Source organism: Mobula birostris, chromosome 28, assembly GCF_030028105.1.
Source record: "Mobula birostris isolate sMobBir1 chromosome 28, sMobBir1.hap1, whole genome shotgun sequence".
In the NCBI taxonomy this organism is placed as follows: domain Eukaryota; kingdom Metazoa; phylum Chordata; class Chondrichthyes; order Myliobatiformes; family Myliobatidae; genus Mobula; species Mobula birostris.
Genome location: NC_092397.1, coordinates 2,269,977 through 2,282,552, shown reverse-complemented (window position 1 = coordinate 2,282,552; position 12,576 = coordinate 2,269,977). Strand labels below are relative to the sequence as shown.

General features: G+C 46.3%; 1 protein-coding gene across 1 annotated transcript in view; it reads right to left on the bottom strand.

Moving 5' to 3' along the window:
* Positions 1–3,008: 3,008 nt before the first annotated feature.
* Positions 3,009–12,576, bottom strand: part of LOC140188839 (solute carrier family 22 member 6-A-like) — a 57,467-nt gene continuing 47,899 nt past the window's right edge. Inside the window, exon 10 of the mRNA XM_072245491.1 lies at positions 3,009–3,553. Coding sequence (XP_072101592.1) covers positions 3,472–3,553 — 82 coding nt within the window. The 3' untranslated portion in view covers positions 3,009–3,471. The remainder of the gene's footprint in view (positions 3,554–12,576) is intronic.

Sequence of the window (12,576 nt, the reverse complement as noted above, 5' to 3'; positions counted from 1 at the left end):
TGGCTCGAAGCTTTGTCTGGTGGCCTGGCATAGACCAGCATATCGGGCAGCTTGATGTGCACTGTTCAGGATGCCAACATGTCCAGAAGATGCCAGGAGCTCACCTCTCCGTCCCTGGGAATTGCCCACATTGCCCTGACAGAGGACTCACGTGGATTTTGCCAGACCATTTGGTGGTAGTAGTAGATGCACCTACAAAGTGGCCAGAAGTGTTCCCAACAGTCTCCACTACAGCCTCGCACACTGTTGATGTGTCGTGAAGCCTCATCTCAAGGACTGTTGTCCCGACAACTTCGTCAGTGACAACGGATCACAGATTGTTTCAGAACAGTCTCAATTATTCCTGAACATCAATGGAATAAGACATATTACATCTGTACCATACCTCTCAGCTACAAATGTCTTGGGGGAAAGGTTTGTCCAGAGTCTAAAGAACACACTGCGGGCAAGGTCAGCAGAACACACTACACCAACACTAAACCAGAAGCTCACAGATTTCCTCCTTACATACCTGATTACAGCTCAATCCACAACCAACAGCTCACCAGCTATGCTGTTCCTGAGTCGTCCCTGGCGTTCACGCCTGGATCTCCTCAAACCAATCTCAGAAGCAGTGTCCAGGACAAACAACTGAGACAAACCGAGGGATCCGCAAACAAGGACATGCAATATTTCACTCCTGGACGAGCAGTCCTGGTGAGCGACTAGAGGTGATCAAATGCGTGCACTTGGAAGGATTAAGGACAGAACTGGACCACTCTCCTGCGCAGTGGAGATTATGTCTGATGTGATCTGGAGCCGATTTATCGATCAGTTGAGGAGAGCAGAGACAAATGTTGGCGAAGAAAGGTGTCCAGAACTGTCAGAATCATTTCGTGCAGTCCCAGAGTCAACTCCTACAACCACCACGGGGTAGGTCACTGAATCCGAGATAGTTTCACAGCAACAAGTCTCACCTGCCGAGCAGAGTGACTGCACCCCCCATCCCTCCTCCCGGCCCCGCTTGTCAGGAAAAACATTGCTGAATTGACTTTATTTCTTACATCCTTCATATACATGAGGAGTAAAAATCTTTATGTTACCTCTCCGTCTCAATGTGCAATGTGCAATTTGTAGCAATTTATAATAAATAGTATGTAGAACAGGACATGAACAAGATGGTTAAATATGAACAGTCAATATAACATATAAATAGAGTCGTGTCAGCATGAATTAATCAGTCTGATGGCCTGGTGGAAGAAGCTGTCCCAGGGCCTGTTGGTCCTGGCTTTTAAGCTGCGGTACCATTTCCCGGATCGTAGCAGCTGGAATAGATTGTGGTTTGGGTGACTTGGGTCCCCAATGATCCTACGGGCCCTTTTTACACACCTGTCTCTGTAAATGACCTGAATAGTGGGAAGTTCACATCTACAGATGCGCTGGGCTGTCCGCACCACTCTCTGCAGAGTCCTGCGATTGAAGGAAGTACAGTTCCCATACCAGGCAGTGATGCAGCCAGTCAGGATGCTCTCAATTGTGCCCCTGTGAAAGTTCTTGGGATTTGGGGCCAAACCAAATTTCCTCAACTGTCTGAGGTGAAAGAGGTGCTGTTGTGCCTTTTTCACTACACAGTGGTATGTACAGACCACGTGAGATCCTCACTGATGTTTATGCCGAGGAACAAGTCTTTAGTATGTGATGTCTGGTAATGTTTAACATACTGATAGCAAGAATTAATTATTAATTCTGAACTATTGAACTAAGTTTAATGACCGCAGTCACTGTGAAATCATGCTCTAGGGAGAACAAGGTAAAGGAATTGTAAACACAGGAGATTCTGCAGTTGCTGGAAATCCAGAGCACACACACAAAATGCTGGAGGAACTCAGCAGGTCAGACAGCGTCTATGGGAACGAATAAACTGTCAATGTGTCGGGCAGAGATCCTTCATCAGGGCTGGAAAGGAAGGCGGAAGATGCCAGAAGAAGACTTTAAAGGAGCCGTTGAGAGCACAGGGCGATAGAATTCACCCTGCAGTTTGAGAGGTCGCAGACACACTCAGTGGTCACTTTATTAGGAACCACCTGTATGTTAAAAACGTGGGTGTTGAGCCCTTGAAAGTGAGTCAATAGGTTGTGGAATCAGTTCAGTGTTGAGGTGAGAGTAGGTCTCCATGTTGGTTCAGGAGCCTGATAGCTGAGGGGTCATAATTGTTTATGATCCTGGTGGTGTGGGACCTGAGGCTCCTGTACTTCCCCCCCGCCAGTGGCAGCAGCAGGAAGAGAGCGCAGGGTGAATGTGCACAGTCTTTTCCCCAGGGGCTGGGGAGTCAGGACCAGAGGACACAGGTTTAAGGTGAGAGGGGAGAGATTTAATAGGAAGAACTTTGTCGCCCAGACGCTAGTCCGTAGATGGGAAGAATTGTCAGAGGAAGTATATGAGGCAGAAACATTAACATCATGTGGGCAGGTACATGGATAGGAAAGGTTTAGATCAGTGATTCCCAACTGGGTTCCACGTTTCCCAGGGTTAATGGCAGGGGTCTGGGGCATAAAAATGGTTGGGAAACACTGGTTTAAAGGCCAAACGTGGGCCAATGAGTTGAGGCATCTGGGATAGAATGGACCGATTGGGCTGAAGGGCCTGTGCCCATGCTGGGCATCGTTCTGACACAAGCACTACCTTTATATCTGTAGATGAGTGAAATTCCTCGACAGTCCTATCCTGTGTTCTATGATTGATGTTGTTGTGTGTTGTACTGACTGGGCTCCTTCCCGCAACCTCGCCTACACACCAACAACCACACGTCCACCCCCACCACCCCAGGAATAAGGTCCAGACTCAGTAAACGATGTGCTTACACTCGGCGGCCACTTTATTAGATACGAATGTACACCAGTTTGTTAATGCAAATATCTAATCAGCCAATCATATGGCAGCAACTCAATGTATAAAAGCACACAGACATGGCCAAGAGGTTCAGTTTCTTTTTACAGAAAAATCAGAATGGGGAAGTAATGTGATCTAAGTGACTTTGACCGTGGAATGATTGTTGGTGCCAGATGGAGTGGTTTGAGTATCTCAGATACTGCGGATTTTCTGGGTCCACGGTTTACAGAGAACGGTGCAAAACACACAAAAATATTCGGTCAGTAGCAGCTCTGTGGGTGAAAACACCTTGTTAATGAGAGGTCAGACGAGAATGGCCAGACTGGTTCAAGCTGACAGGAAGGCGACAGTAACCACGTGTTACAACAGAGGTGTGCAGAAGAGCATCTCTGAACGCACAACACGTCAAATATTGAAGTGGACGGGCTACAGCAGCAGGAGACAATGAACATACACTCAGTGGCCATGTTATTAGGTAAGGGAGGTACAAGTTGCAATATCCAGCTGGGCAAACAGTAGCAGGATCCGGCAGGTTGGCCCCTTCAGTCCCCTCCTGTCCATCTGCGGAGGTGTGTTGACGAGGGCACCAGGTGGCATTCCGGTTCAGAGCACCTGCTCCACCAGGGGGATTTGCGCTCCCGGTTCCGGGATCACATCCGCCTTTGGCGCCTTCCCCAGTCTCCACCTGCAAACAACCACAAGTCAGCAGTGTCGCGAAATTCCTCCAACCTTGTTAACCCCAGGAACATTGATTTCTCCAAATTGTGGTTATTTTGTTTCTGTTCCCATTCCCATTTCTTCATTTCCCCACCCTGGCCTCTTAGCTCCTCTCTTCACCTGCTCACCTCCCCTGGTCCCCCTCCGCCTTATCCTTCTCCCATGGTCCACTCTCCTCTCCAATCAGATTCCTTCTTCTTCAGCCCGTTACCTTTCCAGCCTATCACCTCCCAGCTTCTTACTTCATCTCCTCTCCTCCACCTACCTGGCTTCACATATCACCTTTCTAGTTTGTACTCCTTCCTCTTCGCCCCCACCTTCTTATTCTGGCTTCTTCCCCCTTCCTTTCCAGTCCTAATGACCCGAATCGTTGACTCTTTATCGCTCTCCATGGATGCTGCCTGGCCTGCTGAGCTTCTGCAGCATGTTGTGTGCGTTGCACTGGGTTTCCAGCAACTGCAGAATCTCTTGTGGTTTTTAAAAAATTTTTAACCCTGTTTCAGGTAAGATTCAGCATGATATCAAAAGTTCTGACTAACTTCTATAGAGTTTGGTCAAGGCACGACTGTGCAGGTGCATGGACGTCAGCAAATTAGACCAGTGGGAAGAGATTAAAAAGAAGACAGTTTTATAGAGCGGGTGTCAGAGTGGGAATAGTCAGATTAGGAGGGCTTTGGCTCAATGGGGCTTCGATGACAATGGGTCGAGGTGAGGTATCGTGAAGTGGGAGGGTGAGGAGCCAGAGGTCGTGGTACATATAGGTACCAATGACATAGGTAGGAAAAGGGATGAGGTCCTGAAAGGAGGATATAGGGAGCTAAGAAGGGAGTTGAGAAAAAGGACCGCAAAGGTAGTAATCTCGGGATTACTGCCTGTGCCACGCCACAGTGAGAGTAGGAATGCGATGAGGTGGAGGATAAATGCGTGGCTGAGGGATTGGAGCAGGGGGCAGGGATTCAAGTTTTTGGATCATTGGGATCTCTTTTGGCGCAGGCGTGACCTGTACAAAAAGGACGGGTTGCGCTTGAATCCTAAGGGGACCAATATCCTGGCAGGGAGATTAGCGGGGGCTACTGAGGTGACTTTAAACTGGAATGGTTGGGGGGTGGGAATCAAATTAAAGAGGCTAGGAGTGAGGAGGTTAGTTCACTACAGGGGGATGGGAACCAGTGCAGAGAGACAGAGGGGTGTAAAGTGAGGGTAGAAACAAAAAGTACTATGGAGAAAAGTAAAAGTGGCAGGCCGACAAATCCAGGGCAAGCATTAAAAAGGGCCACTTTTCAGCATAATTGTATAAGGGCTAAGAGAGTTGTAAGAGAGCGCCTGAAGGCTTTGTGTGTCAATACAAGGAGCATTCGTAATAAGGTGGATGAATTGAAAGTGCAGATTGTTATTAATGATTATGATATAGTTGGGATCACAGAGACATGGCTCCAGGGTGACCAAGGATGGGAGCTCAATGTTCAGGGATATTCAATATTCAGGAGGAATAGACATGAAGGAAGGGGAGGTGGGGTGGCGTTGCTGGTTAAAGAAGAGATTAACACAATAGAAAGGAAGGACATAAGCCGGGAAGATGTGGAATCGATATGGGTAGAGCTGCGTAACACTAAGGGGCAGAAGACGCTGGTGGGAGTTGTGTACAGGCCACCTAACAGTAGTAGTGAGGTCGGAGATGGTATTAAACAGGAAATTAGAAATGTGTGCAATAAAGGAACAGCAGTTATAATGGGTGACTTCAATCTACATGTAGATTGGGTGAACCAAATTGGTAAAGGTGCTGAGGAAGAGAATTTCTTGGAATGTATGCGGGATGGTTTTCTGAACCAACATGTCGAGGAACCGACTAGAGAGCAGGCTATTCTGGACTGGGTTTTGAGCAATGAGGAAGGGTTAATTAGCAATCTTGTCGTGAGAGGCCCCTTGGATAAGAGTGACCATAATATGGTGGAATTCTTCATTAAGATGGAGAGTGACATAGTTAATTCAGAAACAAAGGTTCTGAACTTAAAGAAGGGTAACTTTGAAGGTATGAGACGTGAATTAGCTAAGATAGACTGGCAAATGACACTTAAAGGGTTGACGGTGGATATGCAATGGCAAGCATTTAAAGGTTGCATGGATGAACTACAACGATTGTTCATCCCAGTTTGGCAAAAGAATAAATCAAGGTAGGTAGTGCACCCGTGGCTGACAAGAGAAATTAGGGATAGTATCAATTCCAAAGAAGAAGCATACAAATTAGCCAGAGAAAGTGGCTCACCTGAGGACTGGGAGAAATTCAGAGTTCAGCAGAGGAGGACAAAGGGCTTAATTAGGAAGGGGAAAAAAGATTATGAGAGAAAACTGGCAGGCAACATAAAAACGGACTGTAAAAGCTTTTATAGATATGTAAAAAGGAAAAGACTGGTAAAGACAAATGTAGGTCCCCTGCAGACAGAAACAGGTGAATTGATTATGGGGAGCAAGGACATGGCAGATCAATTGAATAATTACTTTGGTTCTGCCTTCACAAAGGAGGACATAAATAATCTTCCAGAAATAGTAGGGGACAGAGGGTCCAGTGAGATGGAGGACTGAGCGAAATACTTGTTAGTAGGGAAGTGGTGTTAGGTAAATTGAAGGGATTGAAGGCAGATAAATCCCCAGGGCCAGATGGTCTGCATCCCAGGGTGCTTAAGGAAGTAGCCCAAGAAATAATGGATGCATTAGTGATAATTTTTCAAAACTCGTTAGATTCTGGACTAGTTCCTGAGGATTGGAGGGTGGCTAATGTAACTCCACTTTTTAAAAAAGGAGGGAGAGAGAAACCGGGGAATTATAGACCAGTTAGCCTAACGTCGGTGGTGGGGAAACTGCTGGAGTCAGTTATCAAAGATGTGATAACAGCACATTTGGAAAGCGGTGAAATCATCGGACAAAGTCAGCATGGATTTGTGAAAGGAAAATCATGTCTGACAAATCTCATTGAATTTTTTGAGAATATAACTAGTAGAGTGGATAGGGGAGAACCAGTGGATGTGGTATATTTGGATTTTCAGAAGGCTTTTGACAAGGTCCCACACAGGAGATTAGTGTGCAAACTTAAAGCACACGGTATTGGGGGTAAGGTATTGGTGTGGGTGGAGAGTTGGTTAGCAGACAGGAAGCAAAGAGTGGGAATAAACGGGACCTTTTCAGAATGGCAGGCGGTGTCTAGTGGGGTACCGCAAGGCTCAGTGCTGGGACCCCAGTTGTTTACAATATATATTAATGACTTGGATGAGGGAATTAAATGCAGCATCTCCAAGTTTGCGGATGACACGAAGCTGGGTGGCAGTGTTACCTGTGAGGAGGATGCTAAGAGGATGCAGAGTGACTTGGATAGGTTGGGTGAGTGGGCAAATTCATGGCAGATGGAATTTAATGTGGATAAATGTGAAGTTATCCACTTTGGTGGCAAAAATAGGAAAACAGATTATTATCTGAATGGTGGCCGATTAGGAAAAGGGGAGGTGCAACGAGACCTGGGTGTCATTATACACCAATCATTGAAAGTGGGCATGCAGGTACAGCAGGCGGTGAAAAAGGCGAATGGTATGCTGGCATTTATAGCGAGAGGATTTGAGTACAGGAGCAGGGAGATACTACTGCAGTTGTACAAGGCCTTGGTGAGACCGCACCTGGAATATTGTGTGCAGTTTTGGTCCCCTAATCTGAGGAAAGACATCCTTGCCATAGAGGGAGTACAGAGAAGGTTCACCAGATTGATTCCTGGGATGGCAGGACTTTCATATGAAGAAAGAATGGATGAACTGGGCTTGTACTCGTTGGAATTTAGAAGATTGAGGGGGGATCTGATTGAAACGTATAAGATCCTAAAGGGATTGGACAGGCTAGATGCAGGAAGATTGTTCCCAATGTTGGGGAAGTCCAGAACAAGGGGTCACAGTTTGAGGATAGAGGGGAAGCCTTTTAGGACTGAGATTAGGAAAAACTTCTTCACACAGAGTGGTGAATCTGTGGAATTCTCTGCCACAGGAAACAATTGAGGCCAGTTCATTGGCTATATTTAAGAGAGAGTTAGATATGGCCCTTGTGGCTACGGGGGTCAGGGGGTATGGAGGGAAGGCTGGGGCGGTGTTCTGAGTTGGATGATCAGCCATGATCATAATAAATGGCGGTGCAGGCTCGAAGGGCCGAATGGCCTACTCCTGCACCTATTTTCTATGTTTCTATGTAAGTTACTTGTTAAGCATAGTAATAGTGAGTATGTCTGTGAGGCCGGTGTTCTGTACTGGGTGTCAGATGCGAGATGTCCGGGAGACACAGCTCATCCTCTTGCTCTTCACATACTCGTAGAATGCCTTGGGGTTTTCCTCAATCCTGCTCACTATGGCCTTCTCATGGCCCCTTCTAGCTCTCCTGATTTCATTTTTGAGCTCCTTCCTGGCTCCCTTGTAATTTTCTAGAGCTCTAACATCATCTAGTTTCTTTAACCTTTCATAAGCTTTTCTTTTCTTCTTAACTAGATTTTCTACATCCTTCGTACACCATGGTTCTTTTACCCTACCATCCTTTCCCTGCCTCAATGGAACATACGGATGCAGAACAGCATGCAGATGTTCCCTGAATATTTGCCACATTTCTGCCGTACATTTCCCTGAGAACATCTGCTTAAGAGCATCATATTTTCCCCAAGCCCAATTAAATGTTTTCCCAAATTGTCGGCACTTATCCTCTCCAGTCCTATCGATACTGTCTAAGTTGCGTGCCATCTTGGTCAATGTCTCCCATCCACTACATAATGTACTGGTTGGGCACAGGAGTACATTCAGCCAGAGACTCATTCCACCGAGATGCAGCACAGAGCGTCATAGGAAGTCATTCCTGCCTGTGGCCATCAAACTTTACAACTCCTCCCTTGGAGGGTCAGACACCCTGAGCCAATAGGCTGATCCTGGACTTATTTCATAATTTACTGGCATAATTTACATATTACTATTTAACTATTTATGGTTTTATTACTATTTATTATTTATGGTGCAACTGTAACGAAAACCAATTTCCCCCAGGATCAATAAAGTATGACTATGACTAAAGGAGATAGAGTTGTGATCACAAATCCAAAATGCTCTCTCACCAAGAGATCTGACACCTGACCAGGTTCATTTCCCAACACCAGATCAAGTTCAGCCTCTCATCTAGTTGACTTATCTACATATTGCATCAGGAAACCTTCCTGAACACACCTAACAAACTCCACCCCACCTAAGCCCCTTTCTCGAAGGAGATGCCAGTCAATAATAGGAAAGTTAAAATAACCCACCACAGCAACCCTATTGCATCATTCCAGAATCTGCCTCCCTATCTGCTCCTCTACTATTGTCTCAGTTATTATTGGGGGTCTATAAAAAACACCCAGTAGAGTTATTGCCACCTTCCTGTTTCTGACTTCCACCCACAATGACTGAGTAGACAATCCCTACAATCCAACCATGAATTCCCCCTTTTCTGCAACCGTGATACTATCCGCAATTAGCAGTGTCACTCCCCCATCTCTTTCACCTCCCTCCCTGTCCTTTTTGAAACATCTAAAGCCCGGCACACTCAGCAGCCATTCCTGTCCCTGAGACATCCAAGTCTCTATAATGGCCACAACATCATAGTTCCATGTATTGATCCACGCTCTGAGTTCATCCACCTAGTTTATGATACTCCTTGCATTAAAACAGACACATCTCAAACCATCAGGCTGAGTGCATCTTTGCTCTGTCATCTACTTATCCTTCCTCACAAACTCTCTACAAGCTCTCTCTACTTGAATGCCAACCGCCCCATCCTCTGTCTCTTCACTTCGGTTCCCATTCCCCTGCAAATCTAGCTTACACCCTCCCCAAAAGCATTAGCAAACCTCCCTCCCCGGATATTGGTTCCCCTCCAGTTCAGGTGCAGCCCGTCCCATTTGTCCAGGTCAGCCCTTCCCCATTAAAGGTTCCAAGGATCCAAGAACTTGAAAGCCTGCCCCCTGCCCCATCTCCTCAGCCACTCATTCATCTGCACTATCGTCCTGTTCTGACCTTCCCTAGCTCGTGGCACCGGGAGTAATCCAGAGATTACAGCCTTGGGGGTCCTGCTCTTTAGCCTCCTCCCTAAATTTACTGCGCAGAACCTCTACCCCTCTTCTGCCTATGTCATTGGTACCAACATGTATCACGACCTCCGGCTGCTCACCCTCCCCTTCAAGAATATTCCCAGTGACAGCCTGGACCCTATCATCCAGGAGACAACACATTATCCCAGCATCTCTTTTGCTGCTGCAGAATCTCCTATCTGCCCCCTTAACTATCGTCTATCCCGTATCCCCTATGACTATTGCTCTGCCTGACTTCACCCTACCCTTCTGAGGCTCGGAGCCAACCTCAGTGCTATTGGTCTGGCTGCTGCTGCCTTGCCCAGACAGGTCATCCTCCTCAGCAGTATCCTGTTGCTGAGGGGAATGGTCACAGGGGACTGACCATTGACTACCTTCACCGACTACATTCTCTCTTTACCTTTCTCAGAGTTCATCAACCTGCTCCTCAAATTCTGCACTCTGAGTGTAAACACCTGCTCAAACGTCTTATCTGTCAATTGTTCTGCCTCCTGGATGATCCTTAGTTCACCCAACCCCAGCTCCTGCTCCTTAATGCTGTCTTTCAGAGGCTGGTGAATCTGTGGAGATCACTGTCACAGGTGGGCGTGGAGGCCAAGTCATTGGGTATATTAAAGCAGCGGTTGGTGGGTTCTTTGTTAGTAAGGGTGTCGAAGGTTACAGGGAGAAGGCAGGAGATTGGGGTTAGACATAGACATAGACATAGAAAATAGGTGCAGGAGTAGGCCATTCGGCCCTTCGAGCCTGCACCGCCATTTATTATGATCATGGCTGATCATCCAACTCAGAACACCGCCCCAGCCTTCCCTCCATACCTCCTGATCCCCGTAGCCACAAGGGCCATATCTAACTCCCTCTTAAATATAGCCAATGAACTGGCCTCAACTGTTTCCTGTGGCAGAGATTCACCACAGATTCACCACTCTCTGAGTGAAGAAGTTTTTCCTAATCTCAGTCCTAAAAGGCTTCCCCTTTATCCTCAAACTGTGACCCCTTGTTCTGGACTTCCCCAACATCGGGAACAATCTTCCTGCATCTAGCCTGTCCAATCCCTTTAGGATTTTATACGTTTCAATCAGATCCCCCCTCAATCTTCTAAATTCCAACGAGTACAAGCCCAGTTCATCCAGTCTTTCTTCATATGAAAGTCCTGCCATCCCAGGAATCAATCTGGTGAACCTTCTTTGTACTCCCTCTATGGCAAGGATGTCTTCCCTCAGATTAGGGGACCAAAACTGCACACAATACTCCAGGTGTGGTCTCACCAAGGTCTTGTACAACTGCAGTAGTACCTCCCTGCTCCTGTACTCAAATCCTCTCACTATAAATGCCAGCATACCATTCGCCTTTTTCACCGCCTGCTGTACCTGCATGCCCACTTTCAATGACTGGTGTATAATGACACCCAGGTCTCGTTGCACCTCCCCTTTTCCTAATCGTCCACCATTCAGATAATAATCTGTTTTCCTATTTTTCCTACCAAAGTGGATAACTTCACATTTATCCACATTAAATTGCATCTGCCATGAATTTGCCCACTCACTCAACCTTTCCAAGTCACTCTGCATCCTCTTAGCATCCTCCTCACAGCTAACACTGCTACCCAGCTTCGTGTCGTCCGCAAACTTGGAGATGCTGCATTTAATTCCCTCATCCAAGTCATTAATATATATTGTAAACAACTGGGGTCCCAGCACTGAGCCTTGTGGTACCCCACTAGTCACCGCCTGCCATTCTGAAAAGGTCCCGTTTATTCCCACTCTTTGCTTCCTGTCTGCTAACCAATTCTCCATCCACATCAATACCTTACCCCCAATACCATGTGCTTTAAGTTTACACTCTAATCTCCTGTGTGGGACCTTGTCAAAAGCCTTTTGAAAATCCAAATATACCACATCCACTGGTTCTCCCCTATCCACTCTACTAGTTACATCCTCAAAAAATTCTATGAGATTTGTCAGACATGATTTTCCCTTCACAAATCCATTGCTGACTTTGTCCGATCATTTCACCACTTTCCAAATGTGCTGTTATCACATCTTTAATAACTGACTCCAGCAGTTTCCCCACCACCGACATTAGGCTAACCGGTCTATAATTCCCCGGTTTCTCTCTCCCTCCTTTTTTAAAAAGTGGGGCTACATTAGTCACCCTCCAATCCTCAGGAACTAGTCCAGAATCTAACGAGTTTTGAAAAATTATCACTAATGCATCCACTATTTCTTGGGCTACTTCCTTAAGCACTCTAGGATGCAGACCATCTGGCCCTGGGGATTTATCTGCCTTCAATCCCTTCAATTTACCTAACACCACTTCCCTACTAACAAGTATTTCGCTCAGTTCCTCCATCTCACTGGACCCTCTGTCCCCTACTATTTCTGGAAGATTATTTATGTCCTCCTTAGTGAAGACAGAACCAAAGTAATTATTCAATTGGTCTGCCATGTCCTTGCTCCCCATAATCAATTCACCTGTTTCTGTCTGTAGGGGACCTACATTTGTCTTTACCAGTCTTTTCCTTTTTACATACCTATAAAAGTTTTTACAGTCTGTTTTTATGTTGCCTGCCAGTTTTCTCTCATAAACTTTTTTCTCCTTCCTAATTAAGCCCTTTGTCCTCCTCTGCTGAACTCTGAATTTCTCCCAGTCCTCAGGTGAGCCACTTTCTCTGCCTAATTTGTATGCTGCTTCTTTGGAATTGATATTAATGAATCAGCCATGATGAAATGGCAGAGCAGACTCGATGGGCCGAATGGCCTAATCTTGCTCCGCTGTCTTATGGGCTTATAAGCCAAGTTCTAGAGTCGGTCAAACATGCTGACTGAGTTTACAACTCCCTCCACCTTATTTTAATCCTA